This window comes from Microcaecilia unicolor, chromosome 8, assembly GCF_901765095.1.
Source record: "Microcaecilia unicolor chromosome 8, aMicUni1.1, whole genome shotgun sequence".
NCBI lineage: Eukaryota > Metazoa > Chordata > Amphibia > Gymnophiona > Siphonopidae > Microcaecilia > Microcaecilia unicolor.
In genome coordinates, this window is record NC_044038.1 from 57,307,577 (window position 1) to 57,330,196 (window position 22,620).

The window sequence follows — 22,620 nt, forward strand, 5'->3', positions numbered from 1 at the left end:
AAACGAAAGATGGACGCCCGTCTTGTTTCGGTAATACGTGTTTCCCCGCCCCTTCCCAAGGACGTCCTGCGAGGACACCCTCAGGAAAACTTGGGCGCCCCGTTCAATTATGCCCCTCTTTATGCTCTTCGGAAATGCAGTTCTTCCATCCCCCTAAGGAACTGTTTGCATTCAGCAGATCAACTGGGACTTGTGTGCCGCTAGATCCAAGTCTGGGATATCCAGTCTCCCTGCGCTTGTAGGTTTCTTTGACTTAGCCTCAATCTGATTCCTCTCAGGGTATTGGCTTCCCTCACAGGTGACCTTTTCCTCAGTAGTTATCCTGCTTTTTCCTTTAAGGGTACTGCTCTCTTCCTTTTGTCTCTAGGATCTTGGTGTTGCTTGTAGTCTCAGCTCTCTCAGTATTTTGGGCCAGCTGGCTACAGCTCTCTGCTTTTGCATTGAAGAAAAGGAAAAAAAAAAATACGTACAAAACTTATGTTCCCATGTTTGTACTGAAACGAGGCTAGCACTTGGTACCTTCCATTTTAATTTGGTTCAGGCCTTGTTCAGTGCCCCACTCGCACCGACCCTAGAGTTGTGTTTCAGCTGTCAGCTTAGCAGAAAAGGAAGCCAGAAAGGCACTTCTTCCTCAAAAACAGACTTATACTACTTCTGGGGCCACCCAGCTCCTCTGGCTTCGCCTTTTTAGAAGTCTAGCTGGGTATATACATCTATGCAGCTAACAGGGCATGCACTATGCCTGAATGGTTAGCGCTTTGCTAATAATCTTATGTTGCCAGAGCAGTTAGTGACACAGTAAATTAACCAAACATCTTTTGGGGGCGGTTTATGAACAGTGGATCTTGCCTATAATCCCTTGTGAAAAAATGTCACCAGCATCCTGATATGCTAATGTTTTATGAAATTAGATAATACAGAGATGTATCATTTTAGAAACTCTTACTCATCTATATTTATAAAATTTAAAAAACAATTGGTAGCAATGATCTAAAACAAGATGCAATTATGGTGTTGCTGATTATAAAAATTACAAAACTACTGCTGTAATATTAGAAAAATGAGTCATATGAAGAAAATGTGTCTTATCAAATAAGAAGCAATTTAATCTATATTTCATATACATTGTGCCTTTTTTTTCTCTACTAATATTTTACGGAAAATGAAGACACTCCACTTCTTAGCTTGTACTACGTTAATAAAGTCTCTGAATATTACATCACTAGAGCTTCCATGGCAACACACGTGTCACAGTTGGAGAATGATGTAAAAATAACAGGAGCAAGTGTTTGATTTTACCGTTTTCTTTATTTAGAAATGATATGATAGAGAAATAACAAAATGTTCAGCAGCATGAGCCAAATTCTCCTCCCCCTCCCCTTTAAAGGGGACGCAGCCCATTCACTTTGAACGGGCTGTGTCGGCATTGCTTTGTAAACAGAGTGGTCTGTTAAGTATTATGGACTGGGTAGTCAAGTTGTTTTTGGAAGCATATGTAGCTCTTTAAAAAGTTATTTTTCAGGCCAGTAGAAAAGTATTTACTCTGTGGTTTGGGAAACCTTACCAATTACAAGTTTGAATGAAACGGATGCCCTCATGTCTCAGCTTCAGACTATTTTTGCATATGCGAGCAGTGAAACCTTTTTTTTTTTCTTCTTCTTGTGTGTGTGTATAAAGCAGGCATGTGGTTTTCTTTCATGCACTTCGCGGAAGATTCAAACACACCCTTACTGAGAAAGTAGTCCAGTATGTGAAGTAATTTTAAATGTGCAACATTTGGGAATAAGTTACTGCCACTCTTACTGTGCTTAGTGGGTTGCACCAGCCCTGATTTCTCTGACAGCAAGGGGAAATTTTACCTGGAAATCTAGATAGCATCACTTGAAGATAGCAGCTGTACAGACAATACAGCTTCATGTTTTCTTTCAAAGCACTCGCCTCTCATGTGTCTTAGTTCTTGTGCTGGTAGTGGATGCCTCCCAATAGTATCACAAAACTGCTTGCTGCAGCCAAACATGGTAGGAGCTGCAGGGTTATATGAGGCATGTTTGTAAGTGCTAACATGTACATTTGTATCTGTGTTGGGTATGGAGAGGGGTGGGGTGTATGTACATGGTGAGGTGGAGTGATGTGTGTGTGCACTTCGTGCAAAAATGTCCTACTGCAGAAGAAACTTCTGCCCAAAATTCGAGACATTTTTAAGTACGTTATTTCCAACACTCCAGCACATTGAGTTTGCAAAACAGTTGTCTTAATTATATTTCAACGGTTTTTATTGATGACAAGTCAAGAAAGACAAATCTACCTCCATACAGTAACCTCAATATAATATTGCAACATGCACGGTAGTTACATAACAAATAAACACCTCTACTTACTGTCATCAAACATTTTACATTTTTTACCCCCCCCCCTCCCACCACTGTGTTGTTGTTATTTATTTCCCCCCCCCCACCAATTTTATTAATGACAACATTCTTAGTATAACTGCACCAAGGGTCATCTATAATTCTCTAAAGCATTTGATTCTCTACAATAGAATTCCTCAAGTATATTCCATCCCTAAGTTTTTAACATTTTATTTCCCCCCCCCTCCCCCCCTTGTTCCATTAGATGTACTCTATCTACTGTTCCAATGGTGACCACACAACTTTTCATATCTTCATAATTAACTATACAAAAAATCAAACTGAACCGATTTCCAACCGTGTCTTATAGAAGAAGCCATCATGCCTCATAATTAGAAATAGCCCCATATTTTCATCTTTATGATATATGTCAATCATTGATTTTGGAGCTATCCCAAACATGTAAATCCCCACACCTTTGTGACCCTCCTTAATCAACTCCCCGTCCCATCCCTTGAACATATGCTTTTATGCTGTCATTTACCATTGAACATACTTATCCCCCCACCCCCCTCCCTTCCTTTTTTCCCCCCCCTCCCCATCCCTTTAATTTATTCTATCTTACCTATCGTGGAAATCAACTGTATAGTTTTATGTGAGTTTGGTTGTAAATCTCAGAATATTCCCTCATTTCATGTGCAAGAACCTAATAGTTTCACATCGAATTAAGAATATGGCTTCTACCTTTCTGAGTTAGAGTCCCCAAAAGGGGGCCCCAAATGCTAAGGAAGCGCTTTTTACGTTTGCAGGATCCTCTTGCTTCCCGCGCTTCCCAAGCCATCAGTTGATGTGCTTGATTACGCCAGTGCCAATATTCTGGTGGGTTTTCTGACACCCAGACCTGTAATATGCATTTCCTAGCTACTAAACTCAATTTACGGCACAGTAATATCTTAGCCGCGGTCAAATCCCCAAATGACCCCATACAGTCTAAAATTAACTGACATGGGGTACCTGTTATCTGTGTTGATAGAATATCAGATAAAAATTTCACTACTCCCCTCCAAAATCTCTGTGTTTTACCACATTCCCAAAAGGCATGATAAAATGTGTTCTCATGTTGGCCACATTTCAAACACACTGGAGAGTGAATCCCTCCTGAACGGAACAATTGTGTTTGTGTAAAGTATGCCCTATGGAGTGTCCTAAAAGCGCATTCCCTATACCGGGCACCTGTAATTAATTTAGGTATCCTCTTAATGTGTCTGTCAATATCCCAATTGGTTAAATCTAGATTTAGATCTGTTTCCCATCGCTGCCGGAGATGCTCCAGCCCTTCTCTCGGAATCAAGACCCACAATTTTCTATGTATTCCTGAAATAGATGGAGTCTCAGGCGAGATTTCATCGTAAAAGGCCTGTACCTTTTCTCCCAGTTTGACTGCAAGGTTCTCCTTACCCAAGGATTGAACATAATGTCGGACCTGATTATATGCAAATGTATCCCCCCATCTCTGTTCATCTTGTGCAAGTAATTGGCCTAAGGGTTTGATCTCCCCAGAGGCATCCAGAATATTATTTAAGTTACAATATCCTCTGTTTGCCCATTGCTGAAAAACCGAGTTTTCAAGTCCTGGTAAGAATTCTGGGTTCCCTTTGATCGTGATTAATTCCGATATCTTCGGGTCTCCCCCTAAACTTCTCCCTAGAAACTGCCATGCATCCCAGAGGGGCGATAATAAAATACTATGTCTAAAAGCTTTTGGTATCATCTGTTTTCTGGTATGCAATAAAGCAATTAAATCAAAGGGCTGAAAAAAGGCCCTCTCCAACTCACGCGGCACATGTATACTAGACCCAAACAGCCAATCTCTCAATGATCTCAACAGGCAGGCCATATTATAATACCTTAAATGGGGTAGACCAAATCCTCCCTGACTCCAATTACCCATCAAAAATTGTAACTTAAGTTTTGCCTTCTTTTTTGCCCAGCAAAATCTCATCACCACTTTATAAAATTGCCTAATATCCTTTTTAAGGAGTCGCAATGGTAATATTTGCAATACATATAGCCACCTAGGCAGTATCACCATCCGGATGAGACTAATGCGGCCTCCCAAAGGCATCATCACTACATTCCAAGCGTCTAATTGTCTTTCTGTCTGCTCTAATACTCTATTAATATTTAGTTTGTATATCTCTGCAGTGTTAGCTGCCAGGAGGATCCCCAGATATCGGAATGTTTTTTCCGCCCATGTCAAAGGGAATCCCTCAGCCCACAGACTACGAGCATCTGATGTTACTGCTATAGCTTCTGATTTATCCAGATTCAGTTTAAAGCCTGAATAATCCCCAAATTCATGAATAAGCTCCAGTAAATTTTCCAAGGATGATTTCGGCTTTGTTAGTATGACCAATAGGTCATCGGCGAATGCCGCAATTTTGAATTCCTGCCGACCTATCTGCACTCCTTTAATAGCCTGACAATCTTGGATATCTCTGATCATGGGGTCTAAATAAAGAGCAAACAGCAACGGAGACAAAGGGCAACCTTGCTTAGTCCCCCTATTAATCTCAAAGTCCTCAGATCTCCCTCCATTTACCATTATTCTGGTTCTAGGTGAAGAGTATAGCGCCTTAATCGCTTGTACAAACCAACCCTGGAATCCATAATTATCCAAGACATCGAACAAAAATGCCCACTCCACCCGGTCAAAGGCCTTTTCGGCATCAAAACTAATCAAAATGGCTGGTTCCGGGTCTTGCTTAAGCTTCTCCAAGGCCGTTAATATACACCGTAAGTTCTTGGTAACAGACCGGTCTTGGACAAATCCTACTTGCGCTTCATTGGCTAACCTTGGCAGTACTTTGTTTAAACGGTTAGCTAATATCTTTGCGAACAGCTTCACTTCATTATTTAACAACGAAATAGGCCTGTAAGAAGATGCTAACAGTGGGTCTCGATTAGGTTTAGGCAGTATTATAATATGAGCCAGATTCAAACAATCAGGCAAGCGCCCTTCCTCCACCCATTCATTAAAAGCCCCTGTTAGAGCGGAAGTTATATGCTCACCCAGTATTTTATAAAATTCGGCCTTAAATCCTTCAGGTCCAGGGGCCTTCCCCAACTTGCTTTGGCCAATGGCCCAATGAACTTCATCTCTACTAATGGGAGTGTTCAATTTTATACGTTCTCTCTGTGTTAATTTAGGAGTCACCACATTTTGCAGATACACCTCTCCCTGTAGGCCCTGCGACTCTCCTGCTTTGTAAAGATTCTGAAAGAAGTCGCGAAAGACCTCTTGAATTTTTTTATCAGTGCGTACCACTCTACCTTCCCTATCTTTGATACCTAGGATATGCTTGGAAGTATACTGTGGCGCCACTAATCTTGCCAGTAGCTTGCCCCCTTTATCCCCATGTTTGTATAGCTGATATTTATAGTATGTTTGGGATTTTACTGCTCGCTCATGGAGTAATGAGTTCAATGCTATTTGATCAGCCTCCAAATCTTTCCGCACTCCAACACCTGGGGCTCTCCCAAATTGTTGCCTTAATTTAGCCAATCGTTTCTCTAATCGTAATATCTCCCTATCTCGAGACTTTTTATAATGGCTAGCAAAGCTAATTATGTGCCCTCTCAGTACCGCTTTAGCTGCTTCCCAGTAAATCGAGGCACTTTGTACTGTTCCTTCATTAAAAAGCTTGTATTCCTCCCACTTTTTACCTAAGAATTCACTGAATTTTTCATTGCCATAAAGATAACTGGGAAACGACCACCCCCTTGTATCATTATCTGAGTTTTCTATCTGCCAAGTCATCCAAACTGCTGCATGGTCAGAGATTACACAAGGGCCTATGACAGCTTCTCTAATATGGGTAAAAAATGTTCTCGAGACTAACAGATAATCAATCCTAGAATGTGTGTGGTGTGCCCTTGATTGATGAGTGTATTCCTTATCTCCAGGGTGTAGTGTGCGCCATACGTCTATAAGATCTAAAGTGTCGCACATGTCTGGTAACCCCCGTGTTCTGTTACGACCTCCTGCCGACGAGGGGTGTGATCTATCCATCTGTGGGTCCCAGGCCACATTAAAGTCGCCACCTAATATCATAGGCAGTGAACTATTCGTACTAAGAATCATAGTCAATTTCTTGTAGAATTTCATATCTAATGTATTTGGCGCATAGATGTTTCCTAACCTAAGTTTTCTTCTCGCAATGGTTACGTTACAAAAAACAAACCGTCCCTCCGGGTCTTTATGCAACTGGTGAATCTGTGAGGCAATCCCTTTTCTAAATAAAATAGCTACCCCCCCTTTCCGCCCCGCTGCTGCAGAAGCTATGCAATCTCCTACCCACCATTTGGCCAACTTTGCATGTTCTAGGTCTGTTAGGTGTGTTTCTTGTAAAAGGGCCACGTCTGCCTTAATTCTTTGAAGGTATTGTAGAATTTTTGACCTTTTAATAGGCGAGTGAATGCCCCCTACATTCCAAGTCACTACTTTAATCCCCCCCATCTCCTAGCTCATTGCTTAATGTCTGATGATCAATTGTAGTGATCGAGTGGAGCCATCCCAGCCTATAGCTCCCCTCTGTCTTATAATACTTTTGTTGTTCTGGCTCTAATTTTTCAATCCATTCATCCAACCACATCATACACCAAATATGTTCTGTCTTTCCAACCACTCTTGTAATTCCTCCCGAGAAATGACTGTTATCCTTCTGTTCTTCCATCTCTTTAAGATCTCCCCCTACGTCCCCCTTCCCCCCCTTCCATCCCAATCCCAATTTTCCCCTCCTTCTGTGCTTCCCTAAAGGAAGCCGTCACGTTTAACGTTTACCCCACTACTCTATGCCATTCCTAGTCCCTAACACCATATTCCCCTTAATCCCTCTTTTAACCCTTTGATAAGCGATACTTCTACTCCCCATCTTCATTCCAGTAAAAGGCTCACATTTATAACGACCATTGCCTCCCCTCCCCCAACAATACCCTAATAGGGTCAGCTTATTCCTTACAAATTCTTCTTGTAATAATACAATGATCAACAAATTTGAACCTGTTGCAACCTTCAATTTAACGTTCTTGGTTATCTTTAGCTATGGTCCCCTAAAACATTGCTTCAACGAAAGCCTCATTCTCCCTGCACACCAGAGTTGTTGCTTCTTAGATTAAAGGAAGATCCTTACAGCAGAACTATGTCCTAGCTCCAGCATCAAGTTCAATACTTGCCGCTTATTCCCCTCTTTCCATATGAGGGTTCAGGGCTTAAAGCATACACACTGGATTTATTATCCGATTGTAGAGGTCTGACCTGTTCACAGAAGTTAAGACCCCCAATTGTGGACCATCCCAATCAAAAAGTCTCGCAATTTGCCCTTGTATCCACCAAGATATCCTCCGTAGGTTCCTTCTGAGCCTGTATCCAGTAGGGTGGCAAATGCTGCTGGTTGAAGAACATTAACACTATAACATCTAACAATTAAGTTTCAACTTTACTTTGGATATAAAACAACTGCCACACTGCTATTCAAAAAAAAAATCTCCAACTTTAAACTCGGCATCAAATCCTTGTTGCTTATGCCATTTTGCTTTATAATCCTTTAGAAGTACACTTTTATACTTTCTCAAGTTTGCCCGCCATCTGCCGTTGCTCGTCCCTCAGTTTTCGTCAGTTGTTCCACGTATTTTCTCGCTTCTTTATCGGATACAAATGACCTTGTAGTGCCTTTATATATAATTTTCAGTGTAGCAGGATATTGAAGTGAGAATCGTATCTTCATATTAAACAGCTGGGAGCACACTGCCGAAAAAGCGCGCCTCTTTGTCGCTATGGCGGCCGAGTAATCCTGGAAACACAGGATCCTTGATTCCTCAAAGAACAGAGCCTTATCAGATCGCGCTGCCTGTAGAATCAGTTGCTTATGTGCAAAGTTTAAAATTCTGCATATCACCACTCTTGGTTTATTTCTCTCCTCTTGTCGCACTCCTAGTCTATGGGCTCTCTCTATGCGTAAGGGGCCCAGTTCAGCGGGAACATCAATTGTTTTTGTGAGCCATTGCTCTAGTACTCGCTCCAACGAGCGGCCCCCAAGAGATTCCGGTAATCCTACCAGACGAATATTGTTCCGCCTGGAGCGATTTTCCAAGTCTTCTAGCTTAGCTTCCATTACCTTGCATTGGTTTGTTAAATCTGTTTGGCGGCTTTCTATTAAAGTCATTTTTTCCTCCACTTCGCTGGTTCTAGTTTGATATGCTCCGCATTCTTTGGTCAGCTCTTCCAGTTTCAAACTTAGTTGTTCCAGTTTGTTGTCTAATTTTTTATCAAGCGGGGCAAGGCGTCGTTCCAGTAATTCCTCCATCACCACCGTCATCTCCGTTGTAATTTTGCTTATCCACGCGGACGACACCGACGATCCCGCCTCTGGAGGAGAGGCCGCCATTTTGTATTCAGTTACCTTTCCTCGGAGCTTATCTTTTTGTGCAGATTTCGCTGCCATCCTGTTATTTTAAAGTTACAAACTTGTAATAACTCATTCACTGCCGAATGTTGACTCGGGGAACATTCCGTTCCGGGCTCCGAAACTATTACTGAGTCTGATAAGAGTAGTCAGGCCACGGAGAAAAGCTCACACACGTCTTCTCTCCACCATAACGTCACGTGACCCCCCAGTTGTCTTAATTAATGAAAACCCCAGAATTCATTGAGCCAACAGCTCAGTGATGTCGAAGACTTTGTGAATGTGTCAAGGTTGAAGGAGGACACTTTGAACACAAATTATGAATTAACTAAGAAAAAAAAAATTATACTGATGTATTTTCGAATGTCATACTAACCCCCCCCCCCCCCCCCCCCCATTTACTAAGCGGTGCGACAATGCCAACACAGTGTACAGCATCCACTAGTGCAGCTTAGTAAACAGGGGAGTAAATGTTTAAATAGTTGCAAAATATTTTGCAACTATGTAAGGGGGACCCATTTTTTTCTGGACACTATGTAGATATTCTGTCCCCTCCCCGCCCATGCACTCTCCCCTGCCTTTTTCCACTCCTTCTTCACCCTCAGACTTCCTTGTATCCTTCTCCCTCTGTACATGTACTCTCTCTTTTCTGTTACTACGTCTCCTATAGTCCCACTCCCCCTTGCAGTATCCTTCCCATCTCCCTCACATTCTCTTCTTTGCAGTTCCTTATCTCTGGAATTATTTTTACCACAGCAAAGGCCTTTTTCTTCAGTCTGTGAGAGTTTGGGTCTCGGTTGGTGTTCTTAAGACAAGCAGCTGCAGATCTTTGTGCAGCAGGGACTCAACTTCTGAGGCAAAGGTTTAGTTGAACCCTTCCCAAGAGGTTTTGTTGCTCAAAAGGAATTATTCTAAAAAGTAGTTGCAGTAGTCTACAGGTGCTTTCTATATATGGCAGGTTTCAAAGACAAAGTATGTATTTAGTTTCCCTTAAAAAAATGTTATAAAGCTTGTATGTTAAAGTACAAATGGGATTTGCTCCATTGCAGGCAGTTTAAAAATGTCCTCCATAATATCATGAAGCAAAAGGTCTTGCTTTTGAAAAGTAGCGGTGATCTAAAGCAAGATTCTGTTTTATTAGGCCAATGCGTTTTTATGCAATTATTTTGTTAGTAATTAAGTATTAACAATACTACTCTGCAAGTAGGTATATTTTTAATTTCCATATAATCTTTTTCTAAAGCATCACTATTCCCTTATCTACTTAGTGGGTTACATGTTGGGGCTTTCATGTTAGTGGATGTGATGCATTAATATCAGACAAACTGTATAAAGAAAGGCATAGTTAGGTAGTACATCTCACCCACTGGAAACTAAGTAAACTTTATAATATTGATGTGCCAGAGAAACACTGGGATCAGAGCCTGGACAGAATTATGGAGAATGAAGTTGTGATTACTTGGGACGTTTCTATTCCCACTGATATAAAACTGAGTGGAAGAAAAATTGATCATTGTGGTAAAGGAGAAAAGCACAAGAACAGCACTACTAATAGAAGTGTCAGAACGATGTAGCTATTCTTTATAAAGAGCAGATCCTTCGTTATAAACAAATGGTATTGGAGACCAAGAAAGTGTGACAGAAAGAAACAAAAATTGTCCAGGTTGTGTTGGGTTTCATTGACCTATTAAAGAATTTCCAAGCATATCTTCAACTTGCGTCTGTATATTTCATCATATGAACTCCAGAGGAAATTCTCTTTTGAACACTGCATGTATTAACATAAACATTAGCAGTGAATCCGAGAGATTAGGATCATCTCCAGCATATGAGACGTTATCTCCTGAGAAGTTCATAAATTGATGTTGCAGGAATGTTTGCGCATAGTGAAGTCATGAGCAAAACATATCACATGGGTCTGCTAAGTTAGACAGTAAGTATAAATAAATAAAACCATAGTAGTCATGGTTAATGAGGTGGGAGGGGAGTTACCACCAAAATGCTTATGAATGCTTCAGATGAAAGAGTAAGGGCTACAAAAGAATGTATCATTCAGTGGATTTTCTTTCCCTTTGTAGAGTTACATTGAGGTTACCGCTCTCCTACAGGACAGCATATGTGAAGAATGCCAGGTAAGGAGCTTCTAAGTGGAGTTGAAATTCTTCCAATAGACCAGCCATATGGATCCAACCAGAGGAGGTGACAAACTTGGGTCTTGGGTGAGTAAATACAGCAGAAAATAGAGGTGATGATCCGCAACTATTTAGCAGAAAGACAAGCAGACCAGCAGTCTGGAAGGATGTTCAGCTTTAATAACACAGTCACCCGACGTGGCCACATTTCGCCCGCAGGCTGCGTCAGGGGTAAGAACTAATGTATAAACAGTCAAATTTAAATCATAAAAATTCAAATTAAAACAAAATGTCAACATCAAATGGACATAATAATAATTAAAGTCAACAATAATGTCTGTGATAACAGAAAGTAACAGTGAAAAAAACACGAAAGTGAATCTGCCACATTCAAAATTCCTTTACAGCAAACAAAATATACCATATCTACACAATATACAACTACTGCTACTACTACTTATCACTTCCGCAGCGCTGTACACCATACACGAAAAGAGTCCCTGCTCAAAGAGCTCACAATCTGAATAGGACAGACAGAACAGCTAAGAGGCATTTTTTGCCAAAAATGGACATGCAGCAAAATGAAAATTGGTGCTTGTCTATTTTGTGCCTGAGACCTTACTGCCACCCATTCACTTAGCGGTAAGGTCTCACGCGTTAACTATGATCAGAGATAATAGCATGCAAATTTAAATGAGGCTGTATTTATTTCCTGTTAGGGCAAAGGCCAAATAGACACATTTTTGGACACTATGATATATTTTTTGGTCCATTTTTGATTATAATGAACAGATACAGCACTTCCTTGTTCTAATGATGATTTTTGCATCATTGGATCACAAAAAACATGGCTGCTGAAACGCATAAATTTTCTTACTATAATGGTGTATTTTAGAGCGATTTTACATCGTTTTTTGATGAAAGTTAGTGATTTTAAGAGGGCAAATCGAGCTGCATCTATCCATACCCTTCGATTTTTGCTTTTATGTTTTTGAAAATGATCGGTTCCCCCCCCCCCCCCATGTTTTTCACATGTTTTAGCGTTTTTTTTTAAATGTTCTTTTCAAGATTCAGCTGTGTTGATTTTCCTCATTAAGAGGTTTTTGAGCATTTTTTATTCCTTTAGAATCTGTTTTGAAGCTTTTAATTTGTTTTTGCAAATGTTAATGTCTATTTGATCTTTGACCTAATTGGAAATAAATACAGCCTCATTTAGGGGGTCTTTTACCGCGAGCTAAAAATGCTAGCGCGGTTTTATTCAAAATAAAGTGGGGGGGGTGGTAAATAGAGATTAGTATATATATACTATTCTGTTTTTTTGAGGTATTCAGTTTTTTGGAAGGGTGTTTAAAAAGGGCATAGAATGTGCAGACATGCCATGTGGGCTTTGTCAGTATTTGTGGATTTAGTGAAGAGAAATCTTGCCTCACCAATCTACTACATTTCTTTGAAGGGATGAACAAACATGTGGATAAAGGTGAGATGGTTGATATTGAGGCTCATTTTCAAAGCACTTAGCCTCCCAAAGTTCCATAGAAACCTATGGAACTTAGCCTCCCAAAGTGCTTTGAAAATATGCCTCATTGTGTATCTGAATTTTCAAAAGGCATTTGACAAAGTACCTCATGAAAGACTCCAGAGGAAATTGGAGAGTCATGGGATAGGAGGTAGTGTCCTATTGTGGATTAAAAACTGGTTAAAAGAAAGAAAACAGAGTAGGGTTAAATGGTCAGTATTCTCAATGGCGAAGGGTAGATAGTGGGGTTCCCCAGGGATCTGTGCTGAAACTGCTGCTTTTTAACATATTTATAAATGATCTAGAGATGAGAGTAACTAGTGAGGTAATTAAATTTGCCAACAACACAAGATTATTCAAAGTTGTTAAATCGCAAGAGGATTGTAAAACATTACAAGAGGACCTTATGAGACTGGGCATCCAAATGGCAGATGATGTTTAATATGAGCAAGTGCAAAGTGATGCATGTGGGAAAGAGGAACCTGAACTATAGCTACATGATGCAAGGTTCCACACTTGGAGTCACCAACCAGGAAAGGGATCTAAGTGTTATCATTGATGATACGTTGAAACCCTCTGCTCATTGTGCAGCAGTGGCTAAAAAAGCAAATAGAATGTTAGGTATTATTAGGAAAGAAATGGAAAACAAAAATGAGGACGTTATAATGCCTTTGTATTGCTCCATGGTGTGAGCACACATCAAATACTGTGTGCAATTGTGGTCACCAGATCTCAAAAAAGATATAGTGGAATTAGAAAAGGTACAGAGAAGAGCAACGAAAATGATAATGGGACTACTTCCCTATGAGAAAAGGCTAAAGCTGCTAGGGCTCTTCAACTTGGAGAAAAGATGGCTGAAGGGAAATATGATAGAGGTCTATAAAATAATGAGTGGACTGGAACGGGTAGACGTGATTCGCTTGTGTATTGTTTCCAAAAATACTAAGACTAGTGGGCAAGTAATGAAGCTACAAAGTAGTAATTTTAAAACAAATTGGAGAAAATAATTCTTCACTCAACATGTATTAAACTCTGAAATTCATTGCTAGAGGATATGGTAAAAGCAGTTAGCTTAGTGGGGTTTAAAAAGGTTTGGATAACTTCCTAAAAGAAAAGTCCATAAGCCATTATTAAGAAGGACTTGGAGAAAATCCACTGCTTATTTCTAGGATAAGCAATATAAAATGTACTGTTTTGGGATTTTGCTAGGTATTTGTAACCTGGATTAGCCATTATTGGAAACAGGATGCTGGGCTTGATAGTCCTTCAGTCTCTCCCAGTATGGCAACTCTTATGTTCTTATGAATTATTTGCCCGTGGACCTTGGAGCTTTTAAATAATGTCACAGGTTGAATCTTTATCTGGAGGAGGAGTTTTTTTTTTTTTTTTGATGTTTCAGAACTTTGTGCAATGCCATTCTGATGTTTGTGCGCTGGTTTGTATATTTTATTGAATTATTTGTTTTATTGAAATCTGATGAGGACTTGAACTAATGCTCTATAAAGATTTGATGGGTCATGTTTAAGTCTGGTGGTCATATTTTTTAAACACGGGTTGCAGCATTTAAAAAGCAAAGTATAGTCAACATATTATGTGGTTTAATTTAGGACAGCTTTTGTTCTTGCCCAAAATAAACGCATAAGCTTTGTAGATAGCAGCAGAATATCACTGCTATAAATGTATAGATCCAGGCTAACTATCTGACTATATTTGCTATTGCTAAACTGTGCCCAGATTACTCTCACAACTCTGCTTTCTGCTGTTTTGCAACTAGGTTTCAGAACTCACTTCCGACAGAGGGGTCGATTCTCAAAGCCTCGCACAAAAGCAGCATGCGGATGTGCCCACCACGCATTAACAACACAAAAAAACGTACACAGTGAAGCTTGAATCAAATTTATATTTAAATTTTATGTGTGGTTAAATCACAATATTAAATGGAATGTGGGAGGAAGAACGTGCATGACACATTCACACAATGGTTTTGCAGTAACCACAGCTGTTATGCACAAGCTCAGACAAAAATGGGAATATCAGCACACATCGATGCTTATTCTTCAGCGCTTAAATATGAGCCTCACAAATATTACTAGCACATGGAATTTTTTTTGCAAGGCCCATATTTAGGCACAGAAGAACAGGTGCAAATGCGTGCTTTTACTTTCGGTTTTGCTCAAACTTGCGCACCTGCTTGTTACTTCCTTTCTGTCTTTAAAACTTGCAAAAGGCTCCCTTCCACTTGTAAAAGAAGACTAAACCAGCAGTTCAGTGTAAAAAAAAATGATAAATCCTCTCCTCGAAACCTATGCTGCTCCTGACCTAGCAAAAATATTTTGGTGCTAAAGGCCATTTTTTTCTGTGCCTTGCAGCACTTCCATCTGTTCATTGCAAAGGAATACTTATTGGCCTTATTAAATACATTTCAGTACACTTTGTGGCTATCTGTACTGCGCACATTACTACCTGCACTCAAACTCTCTGAGCATTCGGCACACAATAGAGTGTGTGTACACCCAGGGTTAACCATATAAGTACATAAGTAATGCTACACTGGGAAAAGACCAAGGGTCCATCGAGCCCAGCATCCTGTCCACGACAGCGGCCAATCCAGGCCAAGGGCACCTGGCAAGCTTCCCAAACGTACAAACATTCTATACATGTTATTCCTGGAATTACTACTACTACTATTTAGCATTTCTATAGCGCTACAAGGCGTACGCAGCGTGGAATTGTGGATTTTTCCCAAGTCCATTTAGTAGTGGTTTATGGACTTGTCCTTTAGGAAACTGTCTAACCCTTTTTAAACTCTGCCAAGCTAACCGCCTTCACCACATTCTCCGGCAACGAATTCCAGAGTTTAATTATGCGCTAGGTGAAGAAACATTTTCTCCAATTTATTTTGAATTTACTACACTGTAGTTTCTTCGCATGCATCCTAGTCCTAGTATTTTTGGAAAAGCATGAACAGACTCTTCACATCCACCTGTTCCACTCCACTCATTATGTTATATACCTCTATCATGTCTCCCGTCAGCCGTCTCTTCTCCAAGCTGAAAAGCCCTAGCCTCCTTAGTCTTTCTTACACTCTTAGTAGCTTTATTGACTCCTCCGTTATGTTTAGAAAGTTGCTATCCAAAATTCAAGAAGGTTCAGCAGTTTTGTATGCAAGTTGAATCAGTATAGTGAGGTTTGTGCCTCAGATGCTGTGTATCAGTCTTGTGAGAGTTATTCACTGTCTTGTATAAGCAGTTTTAGTTTTCAAATCCCATGTATTTTCATTACAGCACTGTCACACAGCCCAGTTTTGATGAGCACTGTGGGGAATTGTTCTGAAGTTCAGGATGTCTTTTATTCTAGCAAAGTCTCTGCAGAATTCCAGTTGAGATAGTCAGGGCTGCTATGATTCTATATTATAGTGTAATTTTTTTGTCTCTTCTGATTTCACAGTCTTTGGGAGAAAAGTTACATCTACCAAAAGAACAGAGCAGAATCTGCTCCAGGGATGCAGTTTATACAAAGAATCCAGGCAACTGTATCCTTACTAATTCTCCCATCCTATGCACATTCACACACACACACACACACATCTTTGAGTTTTTGTGAGCATGTGCAGTAATGCTTTGATTCTTCTCTCCTACACACCATTTGCATATAGGTCTGTGCATAATGTGTGTGTGTCGGCCTCATCAAATTGTATGCTTTTAGTGAATCCCTAAGTGAATAGAAACTGATACAACCTCTTCAGGGTACAAAGTTAAACTCTCTTCACAAAACCATTTCCGAAGATACAACGTATATAGTGGTGTGCTGGTAAATGTTTAACAACAGGCTCTCTCCCCAGTCCACCTCTGTGCCCCCCCCCCCAAATTGCAGAGCTGGCTATAGCCGGGGTCAGAGCCTGAGGTGGGGGGGGGGGGAGCAATGCATTACTCTCTCCAGGAAAAAAAAATTACATGATCCCAGGTTCAAATCTAATTCATGTTTCATGTGGGATAAAATGCCATAAATAAGTAAATAAATATAAACTTTTAATGTTGAGCACCTGATTCTCAAAGTGGACATATTCCAAACACTATAATGAAAATAAAATGATTTTTTTTCTACCTTTGTTGTCTGGTGAATTTGTTTTTCTGATCATGCTGGCCCAGTATCTGATTCTGCTGCTATCTGTCCTCTTAACTCTGTTTCCAGGGCTTCCTTTCCATTTATGTATTTACTTTCCGGCTTTCTTCTTCATTTCTTGCCCTACATCCGTAAGTAAAAGCTGGGTCCTCCGCAGACTTGACTGTCCAGTGGATCCAGCTTCTGCCTATTTTCTTCATCCATGTGCAGTTTTTCTCCTGTCTTCCTTTTCCCTCATCTCATCCTTCCTCCCTCTCCTCCATCCATGTCCAGCATTTCGTCTCTCTTCCTTCCCTCTCCTCCATCCATGTCCAGCAACCCTCCTCTCCCCTGCCCTCCCCTCCATCCATCCATGTCCAGCAATTCTCTTCTCTCTCTTGCCCCCTCTATCTATCCATCCATCCATCCATATCCAGCAATTCTCTTCTCTCCCCTGCCTCCCTCTATCCATACCCAGCGATTCTCTTCTCTCCCCTGCCCCCTCCTCCAGCCATCCATACCCAGTGATTCTCCTCTCTCCCCTGCCCTCCCCTCCCGCTCCCATCCATGTCCAGCGATTTTCCTTCGCCCCCATCCTCCCCCCCATTCATATCCACCTACCCGCCCTCTTCTCCTCCCAACATCCCCCTTTTTCTTCCTGCCACAGTTGGTTTAAATCTTTTTTATTAACTCCGTCGAAGCAGCCGCGTCATTGAAAACCCTGCCCGTCTCTAGCCTTCCCTTCGTGAATTTGTTCCCTCAGAGCCCCGCCCTCGCAGAAACAGGAAATGACATCAGAAGGCGGGACTCTGAGGGAACGCACGCACAAAGGGAAGGCTAGAGACGGGCAGGGCTTTCAATGACGTGGCCGCTTTGACGGAGGTAATAAAAACGATTTAACCCCCCCTCCCCCCTCAGGGTGGTGCAGGCAAACGAGGGCAGTGGTGGGAGGTGAGGTAAACTGGGTAAGCATGGCTTGTGGTGCCCTCCTGCCATGCTTACCTCGTTTACCGGAGCCGGCTTGCCCTGCAGAACAACCGGCTCGCAAGATGTTAAAAAAATTTAACAACCGGCTTTTGCGAGCTGGTGCAAGCTGGCTCCAGCACACCACTGAATGTATATATAAAAAGTGAGATAATGTATTTTAAGTATATTAAAGGCCAGTCTACAGTAGTGAAGATTTATGAAGCAGTATGTTGCAAGCAGCTTACGGTCCATAAAGCAATCAATTGAAATACAGTGCAGTGATGTAGCTATGGGTGGGCTCAGGCCCACCCTATTTGGCCCACCAAAAACATTCAGCTGCAATCTAGCTCTTTTCTCCCACCACCTGGATCTAGCATTTGTCCCCAGCTCCCACACCCTTCCCAATCTACCTCAGCATCTTTGCCATCATTGCAGTGATGCACATCCGCTACTTGTGCTGGCCTTACAGGCTTTCCTCTGCTGTCTCCTGCTATAGAAGCAGGAAGTGATGTCAACAAGGGCAGGATGCGGCAGAAGGAAGCTTGTGAGGCTAGCACAGACAGCAGATGTGGGTTGCTGCTGCCACCAGCAAAGATGCTGAGGTACACCAGGCAGTGGGGGAAGGGGTGGCAAATGCTGGATCTGGAGTACAGGAGAGGGAGAGAGATGCAGAACAAAGGGGAGGGAAGTTATGGAAGGCCTGTTAGGGGTCTTTTTATTAAAACTTAGTATGCTAACAAACATTAGCATACACTAAGTTCCATGTGGCTCATAGGTATAACATAGGACATGGAACATTTAGCACACACTAATTCCATTCGTGTGCGCTAAGCTTTAGTAAAAGGGCCCCTTAGTGACTTGTTGGAACTTCAGTTAGGCAAAGACAGCTTGCAACAACCATGGGCTTCTGTAGCCAGCTGTGTGAGCATTTGAAAATGAATATAATTCATTCTTACAATCAGGGGCCATGTAGTTTGTGAAGTCTGTTGGACAATATAATAACTTGAACCATGGTGCTAGAATGATTTCCACATTTAAAGTGCCATATGATCTTCAGGGTGCACAGAGTAGCCTGAACCTCAGCTTAATATTTCATCTGAAAGACACCACATTCTACAAAATGGTGGCCATGTGTCAGGACCTCCCCTGGCAGCAGTGTAGATGAAGCAGCTTAAGTCCAAGGCAGTGTGTAATAGTGCAGGTGAGAAGCAGGAACTGGGTATGGAGCAGAAATCAGGCATGAAGTAGGACCTGGATCTGAAGTAGGAATTTGGCACAAAGCATGGTAAGAAAAACTGTTTGCAAGGTAGTAAAAGAGATGCTGGCTAGCAGTGAATATAGGGCAGACTCGCCGAGACCCGTTGTGTCTCGTTGGCTGTCCTTGTATATGATCACTGATTGGACCAGCAAGAGGTGTGTTTAATGTGCTCCTTTAGAGGACGAGACATCTTTCTAGAACTGGAGCTCATATGTTATAGCTAAGTGGCTTCTATGGCTTGACCACAAGTATCTAGCTCCTGCAGTGTTAGGGCACTGGTTCAGTAGTAGTTGAGAGAATGATGCCCCTTAAAGCTGTGCTAGGATAATGGCTGAGGGCAAAAAGTGTCAGATTGGGCATCTGAGTCAGAAATGTATCCTCTTACAAACATTGGATCTGAATTGGAAGGTAACTGTTTCCTTGAGTCTCTATAAGTTTGATTCAGTGATGCCAGCAGTAAGTCCTGCTATGTTGGAAGAAGAAGTGACCTGCTTGACTAACGGCTACACTTTCATGCATCAGAAACTGGAAGCAGAGCAATTTGTAGAGGAGGATACAGGTGAGAAATTCCGGTAAGATCCCTGTGCCGCATCCTGTATTCAGCATAGACCCTCCTTAATAGACGCTCGGTCCAGTGAACTGTCAGTGGATTCAAAATTTGTGGAAACTGTACATTTTGGAAAGCTGCATTTTCTATTGCAGGACCACATTTGTAGATCAATTTGCCTGGGTACTTACGTCTCAGTTTAAAAGGCTGCTGAAGACTTATTTGTTTTTGATGGTGTAATGGTAGTACAGATATGCTGCAGAGCAGTTTTGCAGTTTTTATTTCTTTTGTTTTTATGTTTGGTGTTGATGTTCAGTATGTACAACTTTTTATGAATTTTTTTCTTTGTGATCCACCTAGTATTTAGGCAGAATATAAATGAATAAAAACTATAAATAAATAAAGAGAGAAAACCGAGAAGATAAAGAAGAATATGAAGGTGGTGTACCACTGCCTATGCTACATATGCAGGAGAGCATATAATCATCTACCTACTTTTGCAAATGTGACTTTTTAATATTATGCAAAATCGTAAGTTCAAACTAGAGAATGACACGGGGGCGAGGATGGGGACAGGGACTGTCCCCGAGTCATTTTCTACTTTCAATCCTGTTAGTGACCTGGACTGTTATTTATGTTTGAGTGATGCAGATGATGATGTTTTCACTTTTTGGAAAAACATGCAAACGTCCTAGCCACAACTAGCAAAATTTGCATGAGGGATCCTGCACATTCCTGCTACCAGCACATCTTCACCAGTTCACTACCCTCTGTAACGTTACTTCCTGTTCTGGGGCAGGGGACCGGTGGAGCCGACAGCAGCGCGACTGCTCCATGCACTCAGGTGGTGAGGATGATGCGCTTTGGGGGGGATGTGGGTGATGTGCTAGGGGGCATTACGGCAACCCACCCTGGGTGGCAGCCAACCTAGGTACGTCACTGATTTTTCTGGGGGGATGGGGGTGGAGGAGCATATATCTCCTCCCAGATCATCAGTAGCTCATTTAGAAATTGATTACAAAGGCTGTTTCCTATTCTATGTCTATGGGCAAAGAATCTTTAGTAAATCGGTCCCTTAAGGTGACTCTGCAAATCACTGGCAGAAGCCAGCAGCCTCCCTTCCCAAAGCATGCTACCAGCTGTGTGACAGCACTGACTTGTAGGTAAAGCAAAGAGACAGTTGCCTCTATTTCACATACCACCCTGGCCTAGGTCTTCACCAGTCTCTGTCTCACTCGTATACCTTCCCCCATTCTCTCACTTTCATTGCCGTAACAGTCGCTCCCAGGCAGTTAGTGAGAGTCTGTCACCTATTGCTTTTACCTTGATATTTGCAGCGCTGTGTCTCCCAGCTCTGCATTGCAATTTGGCTCTCTATAAACTTGAACTATGCTGCACTGCGCAGCTCAAGCGTATAGAGAGCTGAGATGCAAGTTGTGAGGCAGCTGTGCAGAAGAAAAATTATATAAAATAAATTGGGGAGGGGTATGAAATCCCAGGTGCTAGAGTTCAATTTCTAGGCACCATTCCAACCTGGCCCTGCTGTAGACATACAAAGGGTTAGGACGTTTATGTAGTCAAACTATTCCATTTTTTTTTCTAGTTTATAATTTTTGGAATACATTTCTTTTTTTTTTTTTGTTACTGTGGGATGTGTGGATATATGGAACAAACAACTGTTCTAATGCATTTTAGTTTCAGGCCATAAAGTAAATCAAAGTGAGCATTTTGGAAGAGGATGTATACTTTCTGTAGCCACTGTATTTTTCTCTACAACATCTTTACCACGTGTATTTTCCCACTGTGCTTCATGCCTACCTATCAATTTCTGTTCTAGACGTTTTGTCGTGGGAAGATGAGTATAGTAGGCTCCTGACCCTGGAAGGCCTACAAAATGTAGTTTCCCATTGTCTCCTCAAACTGCAAGAGCTGCTAAAAGGTAAGATTCTTTCTTTGTACTCAATTCAGAGGCCAAAGAAATGCAGTAGCCAAAACAGTCTTGGTTAGATACAAAGACCACACCTACAAGCACACCTCCAGAAAAACTAGGCAGAATTCCAAGACTGGCATTTGAGACATTAATCCTCGGAATCAGTGCTGCCAAGAACATTTTGCTGTCTTAGCAGCTGGTCGGTGAGGAAATGTTACTGTAAATGCTCTGTACGGTGATTAATGTCATTTCTTCCATGCTGATTATATCTTGGTGGTGTCATGGCCATATTGAATGTTATTTTGTTATGTGGTGAATTGTTTTGTTTGATTCTGATGTTGGCTGTTTAGTTTTCTCCTCCATCACCCTGTAAATACAGATATATTTCACTGTCCTCCAGAGCTCTCTGCATGTCTGAGAAAATTAGATTTCATAACTGATTTGATTCAAAACTGTCATTTCGAGCTCACATATTGGCTACTGTCAGTAAATGTTTGTTTGTTTTTAATTTTGCTTTATTTGATCAGTTCTGCATCTCTTGGGGGGAAAAGAAGGCCCTTCAGATTATTCATGCACTAGTAATCACTCATCTAGATTATTGTAATTCACTTTTGAAGGGACTCTGTCAATGTGATATTAAGCAGCTTCAGTTAATACAAAATGTTTCAATTAAATTGCTCTTTGGAGCCAAAAAATATGATCATGTCACCCTGCCTTTAAAGACTGAGCATTGGCTACCAATCAATTACCATATAATTCATAAAATCCTAGTTCTGGGCCATAAAATTCACCATACGGGTTCTCCTCAATTCCTATCTCATTACTTGATTCCCTGTACTCCTTCATGTGGATGCTTTGCTCTGCTCAACAGAGTCGACTGGATCTTCCATCTTTCTGCCAATTCTTTCTGGACATCTTTTGGGACTCACTGGGCTTCACACTTTGAAATCAACTTCCATTACCCTTATGTACAGAACTTCCTTTGCCTCATTTTAAAAAGTCTCTTAAGACTTGCCTATTTCAGAAAGCATGTAATTCTTAGACTTAGCTTTGCCTTCATATTGCGCTGTATAGATGGGATTAGATGCTAAGGGCCTGGAAACACAGCAGTTGGACAATGTTTATCTATACTTGTCTGAAGAATAATGGAGCTCTTTTCTAAACTCTGCAATTTTGTTTTATTGTACTCCGCTTTGATGGACTTTCCTTAAGCAGACAATAAATAAAATGACCCTTGAACCCTGAACTAATGAAATCTCTCTTCCATCTGAAGGGTTGATAATAGGGTAAGTAGTGCAAGTGTGATGGCAGAAAGATGTCAGGGGATAATAGCCTAAGCTTTGCAATAATTGGTTGTG

At 41.3% G+C, this 22,620-nt stretch overlaps 1 protein-coding gene across 2 annotated transcripts in view; it reads left to right on the top strand.

Annotated features, from left to right (window-relative positions):
- Positions 1-22,620, top strand: part of TEDC2 (tubulin epsilon and delta complex 2) — a 79,369-nt gene that overhangs the window by 50,971 nt on the left and 5,778 nt on the right. For both annotated transcript variants that reach the window (XM_030212919.1, XM_030212920.1), the window contains 4 exons: positions 10,891-10,944; positions 15,908-15,992; positions 19,221-19,344; positions 21,170-21,271. In XM_030212919.1, coding sequence (XP_030068779.1) covers positions 10,891-10,944; positions 15,908-15,992; positions 19,221-19,344; positions 21,170-21,271 — 365 coding nt within the window. The remainder of the gene's footprint in view (positions 1-10,890; positions 10,945-15,907; positions 15,993-19,220; positions 19,345-21,169; positions 21,272-22,620) is intronic.